General features: G+C 43.8%; 1 protein-coding gene across 3 annotated transcripts in view; it reads left to right on the top strand.

Moving 5' to 3' along the window:
* Positions 1-16,186, top strand: part of LOC120023438 (syntaxin-binding protein 5-like) — a 45,831-nt gene that overhangs the window by 10,704 nt on the left and 18,941 nt on the right. For all 3 annotated transcript variants that reach the window (XM_038967457.1, XM_038967458.1, XM_038967459.1), the window contains exons 3-15: positions 3,818-3,899; positions 4,487-4,587; positions 5,002-5,136; positions 6,376-6,439; positions 6,582-6,665; positions 9,903-10,026; positions 10,187-10,265; positions 10,366-10,520; positions 10,718-10,790; positions 10,976-11,123; positions 11,238-11,305; positions 13,069-13,109; positions 15,060-15,286. In XM_038967457.1, coding sequence (XP_038823385.1) covers positions 3,818-3,899; positions 4,487-4,587; positions 5,002-5,136; positions 6,376-6,439; positions 6,582-6,665; positions 9,903-10,026; positions 10,187-10,265; positions 10,366-10,520; positions 10,718-10,790; positions 10,976-11,123; positions 11,238-11,305; positions 13,069-13,109; positions 15,060-15,286 — 1,381 coding nt within the window. The remainder of the gene's footprint in view (positions 1-3,817; positions 3,900-4,486; positions 4,588-5,001; positions 5,137-6,375; positions 6,440-6,581; positions 6,666-9,902; positions 10,027-10,186; positions 10,266-10,365; positions 10,521-10,717; positions 10,791-10,975; positions 11,124-11,237; positions 11,306-13,068; positions 13,110-15,059; positions 15,287-16,186) is intronic.

Raw genomic sequence — 16,186 nt, forward strand, 5'->3', positions numbered from 1 at the left:
TCGGGGCGAGCGGCTTCACCGATGCTCGTTTAATGTGAGCGGGTGAAAGACACAATCTGAGGGCTACCGATCTCGTCTTTGAGCAGGCCCAATCGTCACGATATTCTAGGCACTCAATCTGCAATGGTCTTGTATTGTGAGATGCACAACAACAAGTTTTGAGAAGGGTGATCAGCAATAGCCAATGAGAGCTTTTTTTCCTTCTTTTTTAGCCAATGAGCTCGCCAGAGAAGAAGCCAGTGCGATGACGTTGTTTTGAGTCACCCAGAATGTGTTGACTCGAGCAGGAGCGATGAAATACTAGTACGCGTTTGTACTTGCCTTTAACCGAAGGCAACATGTCATCGTTACAGCTATGAAGTTCACAAGCAATGTTATTAGATGCAGAATGTTGGCTAGGTATTTCAACTCTGTATGACAAGCGTGAATGTCTGACTGAACGTTTATGAGGCTGCTTTGAGCCACAGCTCGTAGCCACGTAACAATCTAATCACATCATGGTTTTCGCAAGACAGCATGGTAATGAGAATCCTCACGCCCAAGTGAAGAATCTTGTAGTGTCTGTGCCACATCGTTTGTCCAACCACTACGTTGGCAACGCACACACACAAAAACGACAGGAAAGATGGTTGTTCTATTGTGAGAGGCTCAATGATGTTAGGATTTTGAAAGTTGTGTAGTGTCCATCCAGCTTGAGTGTTTAGCCTACTAGGGCCTAGACAATCAACATGAAGTGCTTCTGGACTTGGAAGAATTAACACCACTCACTTGATGACAAGTATTGTGTGTAGAGAATAGAGATGACACCCCTTTATAACTGTGCATAAAATAGCAATGAGGAATTTCCACACTGTTTTGTTTGTAATCAGCAGTGGTGTAAAGGACTTAAGTAAAAATACGTTAAAGTACTAGTTAAGTAGTTTGTTTAGGTATCTGTACTTTACTATTCATATTTTTTATTACTTTTACTTCACTACATTCCTAAATAAAATTATGTACTTTTACTCCATGCATTGTCCCTGACACCCGAAAGTAATTTTCAATGCTTAGCAGCAAGGAACGTGGTCCAATTCACTCACTTATCAAGAAAACATCCCTGGTCATCTCTACTGCCTTTGATATGGACTACTCATTAAACAAATGCTTTGTTTGTAAATTATGTCTGCGTCTGGTAGTGCGCCCCTGACTATCCGTAAATAAATAAAAAACAATAGAAGAAAATTGTGTCGTCTGATCTTATTATAAGCAATTTGAAATGATTTATACTTTTTTTTATAATGTTTATTTTTTACCCCGTTTTCTCCCCAATTTCGTGGTATCCATTTGGTAGTTAGTCTTGTCTCATCGTTGCAACTCCTGTACGGACTCGGGAGAGGCGAAGTTTGAGAGCCGTGCTTCCTCCGAGACACAACCCAAACAAACGGCACTGCTTCTTGACACAATGCCCACACCGTACACCTGGCTACCGTGTCAGCGTGCACTGCGCCCGGCCCGCCACAGGAGTCACTAGTGCACGATGGGACAAGGACATCCCTGCCGGCCAAACCCTCCCCATAACGCGGAAGATGCTGGGCCTATTGTGCGCCGTCCCATGTGTCTCCCGGTCGCGGCCGGCTGCGACAGAGCCTGGACTCGGAACACAGAATCTCTAGTGGCACAGCTAGCACCGCTAGCACCACTCGGGAGGCCTTTACTTTTGATACTTAAGTATATTTAAAACCCAATATTCTTTTGACTTTTAGTATTTTTCTGGGTGATTCACTTTTACATGAGTCATTTTCTATGAAGGTATCTTTTTAATTTTTTACTCAAGTCTGACAATTGTGTACTTTTTCCACCACTGGTCATCAGGGCGGCAGATATCTTACTGGTTAGAGGTCTAATCCTGAGCCGATTAGGTGAAATCTGTCAATCTTCTCTTGAGCAAGGCACCTAAACCTTAATAGACCCCACTGTCTGAGGGTGTCTCAGGGGGAGTGGGATATGAAGAAAAAAAACACATTTCCATTTCACACCACACACTTGAACAGGGACTTGTGTGAAACAGGACAAATATAAGCACGCCCCATTTGATGAAGTGACGTTATGGCCCTCTGATTAAAAGATATTGTGATGCCCACACACAGTTGAGCCAACCTGGTTAATGGAAGTATGTTGGGCTGTAATGTAACCCCACCCTAATTTGTCCAAGGCATTCAGAGGTTGTTTGATAACAGCTTTGTTAATCCTGTTCAGACATACAGATCTTATTTTGGTGTGCCTGTCAGATCCAAGCTAACTGGATACTGTAGCACTAGCATGCATAGAAGTCCTCATCTCTGAGCGTGTCTGCCATCTGCTGCTTTCCATTTGCTTATCATATTCACTGCCAGGTACAGTAAGGCTGAGGCTGGCAGTCAGGGTGCTTTTGTGTTCCTACTGGTCTGCCTGTTGGGCCAGCTGTCATCTTTTTGACTGGCTCTCTGTCTATGAATTTAATGTTTCTTTTTAGGTTGCCTTACTCTTTGTCCAACATCTCTTTGGGTGCAGTGAAACTCCATCTTTTAATAAGGTTGAGTTGTATACATATTCAGAATGGACTAATTCAGACTATAAAATAATTTGGCTCATTAGCTTTGATAACAAGTTAACAACCGTATAGACTAATACAGGATCAAAAACAGTTGACGGAAGAGTAGTTGAGGTGTTGTCCCGGGTCTTGTTCTTCTGTGTTCGTTGTATAGACATGTTATCCTCTGGTGACTCCAGAGTATTTAGGTTTAACTGTTTACCCAGGTAATGTTACTTCCACTCATTTCGCTGTCCACCTGTCACACGGCACCTGCTCCTCCTTTCATTGGAACGGTATCATTATTCTGTTCTGTGAAATCCGCTGTCTCCATCTTTCTTTCTAGTGAAAAGGGGACCATTTTGGATTCAGCCAGAGAAAGAGCGGTGACTCCACAGTAGCTCTCTGCTGCCTGCAAAAAGAGACATTGGTAGAGCAGCACCCACCACCTTATTAAATGATCCCATCTACAGAATGTCAAGAAGACGGAGGCATTCCTGGCTTCCTGCCTGGCTTCCTGCCTGCCTGGCTTCCTGCCTGCCTGGCTTCCATGCTGACTGGTGCATGGTTATGAATAAATAACACTCATTGTCCACTGGTTTTTATTTATAACTCCCCAACTCAAACGTGGTGCCAATTGTGGTGAAGGTCGACAGGACCGTAACTGGTTAAAGCCGACTGGACCGTAACTGGTGAAGGCCGACTGGACCGCAACTGTGGTGAAGGCCGACTGGAGCGTATGAATAGATTTAGTTGTTGTGTGGAGCAGAGTCGGTCAGTGTTTTGAAAGCTGAGGGCGGGAGACAAGTGAATGCCTTGTTTTGAATGCCTTTCGAAATTCTGTAGATGGGATCATTTGATAAGGTGGTGGGTGCGGCTCTACCAATGTCTCTTAAAGCTCTTTACTCTTGGGCTCAGGGAAAAGAGATCATACAGACTCATTGCTGAAGTTGAATGCAACATGGACAGTAAGCATAGGAGGATCCCTGCCCCATGTGCCAAGTCAGATACTGTCCTACCATGCTTCACGTCAATCACTGTATATCTGTATTGATCTCATGGTTTACTTGAGCCTCTGCCAGAAAGGATTGTATTTGGAATATTTACATTATTGCTGGCCTGGTGCAATGCTGTATGTGTCTTACTGGGGACAAATCCAATGTCCCCTTGTGTGATTGATACAGTTTAGCCTATTCAAATCAAAGTCTGCTGATGATAAATGTACATACTGTCCATCTCTATGGTCTCTTCCTTGACTGAACTGTTTAGTTTTGGCCGTGCTGGTGTGGAGTGTTACTGTCAGCATGACAGTGGTGCAGCTGTAATCCAGCTTCAGTTTCTGGTCAACGAGGTGAGTCCCACTGGTAAAGTTGATAGAGAGCACATCTTTGCATTTTTGTTCACCCTATATCCAACTCTATGGTCCCCCTCCCCAGTAGCACTCCCGCACTCCCCTGTGCTCTGTCTCAACAGTCTTTACTTGATTCCTTGTGTCCTCTCTTTGTTCTCGCCTCCTTCTCAAAACGCATTCGAGAAGAACGTCAGAGGGGAGGATTCTTCTGCGTCTTGAGAAGGAATCGAGGAGAAAGCCAGACATTATGGAGTCGAGGAAATACTATTGAGAAAGTCCTGGATTGTATCTTTGCCTTGTCTCTTCAACCTTCGTTGTCCATCCCTCAGCCAGGTTCCTCTCCGTATAGGTCTGTCTTATCGTCTCACTGTTAACCATCTGTTTGAAATGTGCTTTTAGTGAACACATTGATTAAACACTAGGCTTTGTGGAAGCAAGACTCTCTGTATTTGGTTCTTTATTTTATGGACCTGATTATCTCTTAATCCACCCTATCTCTGACCTGTCCTGTTAGCATGTTTACTGCTGTTTCTTATAGTATTACATGTGTCGAGGTCTTATAACCCTATTATAACCCCTGTCAACAGGGGGCGCTGGTGAGTGCCTTAGCTGATGACAGCGTTCACCTGTGGAACCTGAGGCAGAAGCAGCCAGCTATCCTGCACACTCTCAAATTCAATCGGGAGAGGTACGTAGGGATAATGTAAACAGTGGTGTTATGTTGAGCTTCATTGTGGTGTTGAGCTTCATTGTGGTGTTGAGCTTCATTGTGGTGTTGAGATTGTGCCTCGTGCTTATTTTTATTCTTGTTTTATTTGTAATGTAAATGTTCTCCTTTTTGTGAGAAAATGTTTGTACTCTGGGCACCATTGGGGAATGAGCCCCTGTCTCAATAGGGCTACTTGAGAGAAAAAAAAAAGTTAATAAAATAAATAAATAATCATCATATCTGCATCCAAAATGGCACCCTATTCCCCATGTAGTGCACCACTTTTGACTAGAGCCTTATGGTCCCTGGTCAAAAGTAATGCACTATATACACAATAGGGTGTCATTTGAGAGGCAGCTCTTGATTGATTCATCTCCCTTTTTGACCCTACAGGATCACGTTTTGTCACCTGCCCTTCCAGAGTAAATGGCTGTACATCGGCACAGAGAAAGGAAACATCCACATCGTCAACGTTGAGTCCTTCACACTGTCAGGCTACGTCATTATGTGGAACAAAGCCATCGAACTGTGAGTCTGCCAGTCTGCCTTATCTGCTTGGGTTTCTACAGTATGTGTACATCCCAAATAATACCCCATTACTGTACCTATGGGCTCTGGTAAAAAGTAGTGCAATATACAAAGAATATTTGGGATGCATCCTATGTCCCGTGTGGCTCAGTTGGTAGAGCATGGCGCTTGCAACGCCAGGGTTGTGGGTTCGATTCCTGTGGGGGACAAGTTAGAAAAGTATGAAAAATATATGCACTCACTACTGGAAGTCTCTCTGGATAAGAGCGTCTGCTAAATGACTCACTACTGTAAGTCTCTCTGGATAAGAGCGTCTGCTAAATGACTCACTACTGTAAGTCTCTCTGGATAAGAGTGTCTGCTAAATGACTCACTACTGTAAGTCTCTCTGGATAAGAGTGTCTGCTAAATGACTCACTACTGTAAGTCTCTCTGGATAAGAGTGTCTGCTAAATGACTCACTACTGTAAGTCTCTCTGGATAAGAGTGTCTGCTAAATGACTCACTACTGTAAGTCTCTCTGGATAAGAGTGTCTGCTAAATTACTCACTACTGTAAGTCTCTCTGGATAAGAGTGTCTGCTAAATGACTCACTACTGTAAGTCTCTCTGGATAAGAGTGTCTGCTAAATGACTCACTACTGTAAGTCTCTCTGGATAAGAGCTTCTGCTAAATGACTCACTACTTTAAGTCTCTGGATAAGAGCGTCTGCTAAATGACTCACTACTGTAAGTCTCTCTGGATAAGAGTGTCTGCTAAATGACTCACTACTGTAAGTCTCTCTGGATAAGAGTGTCTGCTAAATGACTCATTACTGTAAGCCATTCTGGATAAGGGTGTCTGCTAAATGACTCACTACTGTAAGTATCTCTGACTCACCACTAAGTCTCTCTGGATAAGAGCGTCTGCTAAATGACTCACTACTGTAAGTCTCTCTGACTCACTACTGTAAGTCTCTCTGGATAAGAGTGTCTGCTAAATGACTCACTACTGTAAGTCTCTCTGGATAAGAGCGTCTGCTAAGTGACAAAAATGTTCAATGTCTTCGTTAGAAGTCTGTCAAAGACAGTGTTTATTATTCTGCTGTGTTATGCCCTTGACAGCTTGGGAAGTTGGTATGGAAACCAGGAAGAAGAAGTTAAGGACATAAGAATGTTGCATTGTTTGATTCACACAGACAGTAGAAGCCAAGAATGTTAAGAGTGAGGCTGTTCCCTCCATCTCCCCGTTCCCCCTCAGGTCCTCCAAGTCACACCCTGGGCCTGTGGTCCACATCAGTGATAACCCCATGGATGAGGGAAAGGTAGGAACTTTCCAAAGAACCATCAATCAATCAATTATTCATTCATTCCAAAGCTTCAGAACATTGCTGATTATTTACAACATGCTTCTAAAAATCCAATTCTCAAAAAGGAAAATAATCATGTTGCTTGTTATTGTGGCAGATTTTGATTGGATTTGAATGTGGGACCGTGGTGTTGTGGGATCTGAAATGCAAAAAAGCTGACTACCGCTACAATCATGATGAGGTAAGGCTTCTTTCTGTGGCTGTTGGTTCCTGTGGGGACTGACTGGGGAGAGGGGGACTTGCATTTAGAAATTAAATACACGGTGAACAATTATGTTCATGATTTGACATATTACTCTATCGATCTTCACTGCAAAACATTGCAATTCAGCGTATACATTGGAAATGTATCAATGCATTTGTAAGCACTGGATATTATTGTGGATTCAGACTGATTATGTAACACTCTATTGGAAAAATAATGTGTTAAGAGATCTCCTTGTCTGAAAGTCTTGAGATCCACATCACAACTTGCTGTTATTATTTCCCTCTAAGTGAGTTTCCTGATCCACTATGAAGCAGCCACTCAGTACACACTGTGTTTCTTCTTCTCTCTGCGCATCTTTATCCTCCAGGATATTCACTCAGTACACACTGTGTTTCTTCTTCTCTCTGCGCATCTTTATCCTCTAGGATATTCACTCAGTACACACTGTGTTTCTTCTTCTCTCTGTGTATCTTTATCCCCAGGCTATTCACTCAGTACACACTGTGTTTCTTCTTCTCTCTGTGTATCTTTATCCTCCAGGATATTCACTCAGTACACACTGTGTTTCTTCTTCTCTCTGTGTATCTTTATCCCCAGGCTAACCACTCAGTACACACTGTGTTTCTTCTTCTCTCTGTGTATCTTTATCCCCAGGCTAACCACTCAGTACACACTGTGTTTCTTCTTCTCTCTGTGTATCCGCTAAAGGACTACAGGTTGAAACGGGAGTGAAAATTCATACCGGACTTGTCCTGTTAGCAATTGTCCCGTACTGTCCTGATCCCGCAACAGTTCTATAACCCCGGAACTTTCCTGTCCTGTCCCGATAAAAATCACTCCCCTCCTGTGCTGATTTTTATGTGCAGAAATATCTTCCTCCGTTAGCTGCTCGTCTGTCTGTCCCACGCTCTGCATGTGAGTAACCATAGCAACTGCTCCGTTTGGCTGCTGCTCACTAATCACCAGACAGTAGCCTGCCCCGAACACACAGCTGATAACAAATACATTACCAGATTTTGGCAATGAAGGCAGGCCTCTTCTACTTGCTCAGAGTCAGATGAACTCATGATATCGACATGTGTAATTGTGTACAGTACCAGTCAAAAGTTTGGACACACCTACTCATTCAAGGGTTTTTCTTTATTTTTTTACTATTTTCTACATTGTAGAATAATAGAAGACAACAAAACTATGAAATAACACATGGAATCATGTGGTAACCAAAACAGTGTTAAACAAATCAAAATATATTTGAGATTCTTCGAAGTAGCCACCCTTTGCCTTGATGACAGCTTTGCACATGCTTGGTATTCTCTCAACCAGCTTCACCTGGAATGGTTTTCCAACAGTCTTGAATGAGTTCCCACATATGCTGAGCACTTGTTGGCTGCTTTTTCTTCACTCTGCGGTCCTTCACTTTTCCTTCACTCTGCGGTTGGGTGATTGTGGAGGCCAGGTCATCTGATGCAGCACTCCATCACTCTCCTTGGTCAAATAGCCCTTTCACAGCCTGGAGTTGGGTCATTGTCTTGTTGAAAAACAAAAGATAGTCCCACTAAGCGCAAACCAGATGGGATGGCGGATCGCTGCAGAATGCTGTGGTAGCCATTCTGGTTAAGTGTGCAGTGTCAACAGCAAAGCACCATCACACCTCCTCCTCCATGCTTCACGGTGGGAACCACACATGCGGAGATCATCTGTTCACCTATTCTGCGTCTCACAAAGACACAGCGGTTGGATCCAAAAATCTCACATTTTGACTCATCAGACTAAAAGACAGATTTCCACCAGTCTAATATCCATTGCTCATGTTTCTTGGCCCAAGCAAGTCTCTTCTTCTTATTGGTGTCCTTTAGTAGTGGTTTCTTTGCAGTAATTCGACCATGAAGGCCTGATTCACGCAGTCTCCTCTGAACAGTTGATGTTGAGATGTGTCTGTTACTTGAACTCTGTGAAGCATTTATTTCGGCTGCAATTTCTGAGACTGGAAACTCTAATGAACTTATCCTCTGCAGCAAAGGTGACTCTGGGTCTTCCTTTCCTGTGGCGGTCCTCATGAGAGCCGGTTTCATCATAGCGTTTGATGGTTTTTGAGACTGCACTTGAAGAAACTTTCAAAGTTCTTAGAATTTTCCAGCCTTGACTGACCTTCATGTCTGAAAGTAATGGACGGACTGTCGTTTCTCTCTGCTTATTTGAGCTGTTCTTGCCATAATATGGACTTGGTCTTTTACCAAGTAGGGCTATCTTCTGTATACCAACCCTACCTTGTCACAACACGACTGATTGGCTCAAATGCATCAAGAAGGAAAGAAATTCCACAAATTAACTTTTAACAAGGCACACCTGTTAATTGAAATGCATTCCAGGTGACTACCTCATGAAGCTGGTTGAGAGAATGCCAAGAGTGTGCAAAGCTGTCATCAAGGCAAAGGGTGGCTACTTTGAAGAATATAAATTATAAAATATATTTTGATTTAACACATTTTTGGTTACTACATGATTCCATATGTGTTACTACTATTATTCTACAATGTAGAAAATAGTAAAAATAAAGAAAAACCCCTGTGAGTAGGTGTGTTCAAACTTTTGACTGGTACTGTCTTCGTGTGCATTTTGAAGGAACAACGAGGCCTAAACGGTAACGTTGTTTATAGTAGAACAGCTAGCTATGCCGCTTCAGGGCGATTGTCCCGCTCTCCGGTTGTTATTTGATTAAACCGCTGCCGCGTACTCGGTTCCTTCATGCCAAAGACAACTCTAATACGTGTTGTTACAACATTGCTCTTTATTTTTAATGGCTTTAATGTTATTGATGGGTCCTTGGCTGTAACAAAACGTTGCAATTCCTCTCTTGAAGGAATCATCATTCACTGACGTACGTTGGCATCTGTAAAGTAGTGACTGGCTACAACGATCGAGGAGCGAGAGTGAGCCAACGGAAGGGGAGAAATGACCATATTTTTTTTAATAGATTTTAATGAACTGTAATAGGCCTACACAGTATTTTATTTTTAGGAAATGCTCCACACATTACATATTTCTAACCCCCCCCCCCAAAAATACTCAGTTCATAATTATTTGTGTACTGCTGCCCATTCCTGTGGACTGTCGATCCTGTCCCGTTCTGTTCTGCACTTGACTCTAGAACTTCACTCCCATTCCTGCCAGAAGACCCGTGTCAACCCTTAGTATCCTCCCCTCCTCCAGGCCATCCACTCAGTAGCCTGGCACCATGAGGGAAAACAGTTCACCTGCAGCCACTCAGATGGAACTCTGACCACATGGAACGTACGTGTCCCCGCCAAGCCTACAATCACCATCACACCACACGGTAGGTTCTGATGCACACACAGACAACAATGGCCTCAGGAAGACAAAGATGGATGGAAACAGCACAACATACGAAAGCATGCCCAAATTAGTCAGATAATAGGCTATGGGTACAATATGTTAATGCGTTGAGTTTTTTTCTCTGCAAAATTCCCCTCCAGGTAAGCAGCCCAAGGATGGAAAGAAGCCAGAACCATGCAAACCTATCCTCAAAGTGGAGTATAAAACGACTAGAGATGGGTGAGTGATTGTTTGTCCTAGTAAACAATCATCCATAAAGGTTTGACCATGTGATCTGTCTAGGTCATTTATTGAATGAATGACTTCATTTCATATCCAGGGACGCCTTCGTGGTCATGTCTGGAGGCCTGTCCTATGACACGGGGTGCAGGAGGTCCTGTCTGACGGTGATGCATGGGAAGAGTACTGCCGTTCTGGAGATGGACTATCCCATCGTAGACTTCCTCACACTCTGCGAAACACCATATCCTAATGGTAAGTTACAGTATTATAGCACTGTTACCGAAACACCATATCCTAATGGGAAATTCAGTTTGAAATACAAATTGGATAATGATACATTTTGGCAGCTTATGCTTCCATATCTAACACTGTCATAAGGATTTTAAATGTTTTATCAAGACAGTTGAATGTTGTTGTTTTTTAAAACCTTTTTTGCTGCTTCCTCACAGATTTCCAGGAGCCTTATGCTGTAGTTGTCCTCTTGGAAAAGGATTTAGTTGTCATCGACCTTGAACAAATTGGGTGAGTCTTGTAGTTACAATATGCTACATTATGCTTGCACAATACATGGAACGATGTCCTGCTGTTAGCTAACTTCATTAGTAGGGTAGAGGGGTTGGAATAAAAGCAGAAGACAAGTTTCTATTGGACAATAAAGTCATCTTCTGAATCTTACAACCACAGCTTTTTCCCCTTTTGATTGACAGGTACCCAATATTTGAGAACCCGTACCCTCTGTCGATCCACGAGTCTCCAGTGACGTGCGTGGAGTACTTTGCTGACTGCCCTCCTGAACTCATACCTGCACTTTACTCTGTGGGCTCCCGGCAAAAGAGACAGGGTTACAGTAAGAAGGTAATGTGTCCCACTTAAAAATATGTTCTAGAGTAAAGTAGTTCTATATTTTGATTGTATCTATATGGTCACACGGTTATTGTTGTGTAGTAAAGGCCTTTTTTGTATTTCCAGGAATGGCCTATAAGTGGTGGTAACTGGGGCCAAGGCACACTGAGCTACCCTGAGATCATCGTCACTGGGTGAGTATCTACTGAACACCTGAAGGCTGAAACACAACCATAGAAATCGTATAATCCACTTCTATACGTAAGTCTTTCGAAGTGTGCACAACACTTACCTAACATAAACTGTATTACAATTATGTACAGTGCCTTCGGAAAGTATTCAGACCCCTTGACTTTTTCCAAATTTTGCTACGTTACAGCCTTATTCTAAAATGGATTAAATTAAAAATAAATCCTCAGCAATCTACACACAATACCCCATACTGACAAAGCGAAACAGGTTTTTAGAGATTTTAGCAAATATATTACAAATAAAGAGCAGATACCTTATTTCCATAAGTATTCAGACCCTTTGCTATGAGACTCAAAATTAGGCTCAGGTGCATCCTGTTTCCATTGATCATCCTTGAGGTGTTTCTACAACTTGATTGGAGTCCACCTGTGGTACATTCAATTGATTAGATATGATTTGGAAAGCACACCCCTGTCTATATAAGTTCAACAGTTGACAGTTGACCGTGCATGTCAGAACAAAAACCAAGCCATGAGGTCGAAGGAATTGTCTGTAGAGCTCCGAGACGGGATTCTGTCGAGGCACAGATCTGGGGAAGGGTACCAAAACATTTCTGCCGCATTGAAGGTCCCCAAGAACACAGTGGCCTCCGTAATTCTTAAATGGAAGAAGTTTGGAACCACCAATTCTCTTCCTAGAACTGACCACCCGGCTAAACTGAGCAATCTGGGGAGAAGAGCCTTGGTCAGGGAGGTGACCAAGAACCTGTTGGTCATTCTGACAGAGCTCTAGAATTCCTCTATCCAGAAGGACAACCATCTCTGCAGCACGCCACCAATCAGGCCTTTAATGTAAAGTGGCCAATGGAAGCCAATCCTCTGCAAAAGTCACATGACAGCCCGCTTGGAGTTTGCCAAAAGGCACCTAAAGACTCTCAGACCATGAGAAACAAGATTCTCTGGTCTGATGAAACCAAGGTTGAATTCTTTGGCCTGAATGCCAAGCGTCACATCTGGAGGGAACCTGGCACCATCCTTACGGTGAAGCGGCAGGGACTGGGAGACTGGTCAGGATCAAGGCAAAGATGAATGGAGCAAAGTACAGAGAGATCCTTGATGAAAACCTGCTCCAGAGCACTCAGGACCTCAGACTGGGACAAAGGTCCACCTTCTAACAGGACAACAACCCTAAGCACACAGCCAAGACAACGCAGGAGTGGCTTCGGGACAAGTCTCTGAATGTCCTTGAGTGGCCCAGCCAGAGCCCGGACTTGAACCCGATCGAACATCTCTGGAGAGACCTGAAAATAGTTGTGCAGCATCGCTCCCCATCCAATCTGACAGAGCTTGAGAGGATCTGCAGAGAAGAATGGGAGAAACTCCCCAAATATAGGTGTGCCAAGCTTGTAGCATCACACCCAAGAAGACTCTAGGGTGTAATCGCTGCCAAAGGTGCTTCAACAAAGTACTGAGTAAAGGGTCTGAATACTTATGTAAATGTAATATTTCAGTTTTTTATTTGTAATAAATTAGCAACATTTTCTGAAAACCTATCTTTGCTTTGTCATTATGGGGTGTTGTGATGTCATTATGGGGTATTGTGTGTCGATTGATGGGGAGGGGGGGATTTAATAAATTTAAGAATAAGGCTGTAACGTAACAATGTGGAAAAAGTCAAGCGGTCCGAATACTTTCCGAAGGCACTGTATTTACGATATGTGTTTTCCAACAAAGCTGATCCCATTTTCCTTCTTTGCAATGAACAGACATGCTGACGGCTCAATCAAGTTTTGGGATGCTTCTGCAAGTGAGTATGCTTTTTAATTGGATTCCTTCGATATATAATTGGATGAAATAAGAATACCACAACGGTTCGTCCCTTTTGTGAAGAAATGTAATTCATTTGTATACAGTATGTAGAGCCAATGATACCTGTAGATCAATGCTCATAGTTCATTATAATATACACTGCTCAAAAAAAATAAAGGGAACACTTAAACAACACAATGTAACTCCAAGTCAATCACACTTCTGTGAAATCAAACTGTCCACTTAGGAAGCAACACTGATTGACAATAAATTTCACATGCTGTTGTGCAAATGGAATAGACAACAGGTGGAAATTATAGGCAATTAGCAAGACACCCCCAATAAAGGAGTGGTTCTGCAGGTGGTGACCACAGACCACTTCTCAGTTCCTATGCTTCCTGGCTGATGTTTTGGTCACTTTTGAATGCTGGCGGTGCTTTCACTCTAGTGGTAGCATGAGACGGAGTCTACAACCCACACAAGTGGCTCAGGTAATGCAGCTCATCCAGGATGGCACATCAATGCGAGCTGTGGCAAGAAGGTTTGCTGTGTCTGTGAGCGTAGTGTCCAGAGCATGGAGGCGCTACCAGGAGACAGGCCAGTACATCAGGAGACGTGGAGGAGGCCGTAGGAGGGCAACAACCCAGCAGCAGGACCGCTACCTCCGCCTTTGTGCAAGAAGGAGCAGGAGGAGCACTGCCAGAGCCCTGCAAAATGACCTCCAGCAGGCCACAAATGTGCATGTGTCTGCTCAAACGGTCAGAAACAGACTCCATGAGGGTGGTATGAGGGCCCGATGTCCACAGGTGGGGTTTGTGCTTACAGCCCAACACCGTGCAGGACGTTTGGCATTTGCCAGAGAACACCAAGATTGGCAAATTCGCCACTGGCGCCCTGTGCTCTTCACAGATTAAAGCAGGTTCACACTGAGCACATGTGACAGACGTGACAGTCTGGAGACGCCGTGGAGAACGTTCTGCTGCCTGCAACATCCTCCAGCATGACCGGTTTGGCGGTGGGTCAGTCATGGTGTGGGGTGGCATTTCTTTGGGGGGCCGCACAGCCCTCCATGGGCTCGCCAGAGGTAGCCTGACTGCCATTAGGTACCGAGATGAGATCCTCAGACCCCTTGTGAGACCATATTCTGGTGCGGTTGGCCCTGGGTTCCTCCTAATGCAAGACAATGCTAGACCTCATGTGGCTGGAGTGTGTCATCAGTTCCTGCAAGAGGAAGGCATTGATGCTATGGACTGGCCCGCCCGTTCCCCAGACCTGAATCCAATTGAGCACATCTGGGACATCATGTCTCGCTCCATCCACCAACGCCACGTTGCACCACAGACTGTCCAGGAGTTGGCGGATGCTTTAGTCCAGGTCTGGGAGGAGATCCCTCAGGAGACCATCCGCCACCTCATCAGGAGCATGCCCAGGCGTTGTAGGGAGGTCATACAGGCACGTGGAGGCCACACACACTACTGAGCCTCATTTTGACTTGTTTTAAGGACATTACATCAAAGTTGGATCAGCCTGTAGTGTGGTTTTCCACTTTAATTTTGAGTGTGACTCCAAATCCAGACCTCCATGGGTTGATAAATTTGATTTCCATTGATCATTTTTGTGTGATATTGTTGTCAGCACATTCAACTATGTAAAGAAAAAAGTATTTAATAAGAATAGTTATCATTCAGATCTAGGATGTGTTATTTTAGTGTTCCCTTTATTTTTTTGAGCAGTGTATGTTAACATTACATTTGATTCATTTAGCAGATGCTCTTATCCAGAGCGACTTACAGGAATAATTAGGGTTAAGTGCATTGCTCAAGGGCACATGGACAGATTTTTCACATAGTTGGCTCTGGGATTTGAAACAGCAACCCTTTCAGTTACTGGCCTAACGCTTTTAACCACACTAACTGCCACCCCCATTGTCCCCCTTCCTCTGTCCTAGTAATGCTCCAAGTACTGTACAAGCTGAAGACTGCCAAGGTGTTTGAGAAGGCTCTGAAGGGCGGTAAGGAGGAGAAGCCGAGCACAGAGATAGTGGATGAGGATCCCTTTGCCATCCAGACTTTGTCGTGGTGCCCAGAGAGCAGAATGCTGTGTGTGGCCGGAGTCTCCGCCCACGTCATCATCTATAGGTTCAGCAAACAGGAAATGACCACAGAGGTGGTGCAGGTAACCATTGCAACCAGTTTCAATATTCTGTTTATGCAGTGTTTTGTATAATATGTGTACTGTATTATAATGTAAACAGTTTCTCGATATTATATCAATGCAGTGTTTTGAGTATAGGTACTGCACACCAGGATGTTTCTTGATGTTGTATCCATGCAGTGTTTTGACTATACACTGAGTGTACAAAACATTATGAACACCTGCTCTTTCCATGACATAGACTGACCAGGTGAAAGCTATGATCCCTTATTGATGTCACCTGTTAAATGCATTTCAATCAGTGTAGATGAAGGGGAGGAGACAGGTTAAATAACGATATTTAAGCCTTGAGACAATTGAGACATGGATTGTGTATGTGCCTTTCAGAGGGTGAAGATGTGTCTTTGAACGGGGTATTGTAGTAGGTGTCAGGCGCACCGGTTTGTGTCAAGAACTGCAACGTTGCTGGGTTTTTCACACTCAACAGTTTCCTGTGTGTATCAAGAATGGTCCACCACCCAAAGGACATCGAGCCAACTTGACACAACTGTGGGAAGCATTAGAGTCAACATGGGCCAACATCCCTGTGGAACACTTTCAACACCTTGTAGAGTCCATGCCCCAATGAATCAAGGTTGTTTTGAGGGCAAAGGGGGGTGGGGGGTATGGGGTGCACCACTCAATATTAGCAAGGTGTTCCTGATTTTTTGTACACTCAGTGTATTGTATACCAGCAATGTGAGGGTGTATACTGTACCAGCGATGTGAGGGTGTATACTGTACCAGCGATGTGAAGGTGTATACTGTACCAGTGATGTGAGGGTGTATACCAGCAATGTGAGGGTGTATACCAGGGACGTGAGGGTGTATACCAGCAATGTGTTTTTTACCTGACTAATCAGGAATTCCTTATTTTCTGGC

This window comes from Salvelinus namaycush, chromosome 28 (genome assembly GCF_016432855.1).
Source record: "Salvelinus namaycush isolate Seneca chromosome 28, SaNama_1.0, whole genome shotgun sequence".
Lineage (NCBI taxonomy): Eukaryota > Metazoa > Chordata > Actinopteri > Salmoniformes > Salmonidae > Salvelinus > Salvelinus namaycush.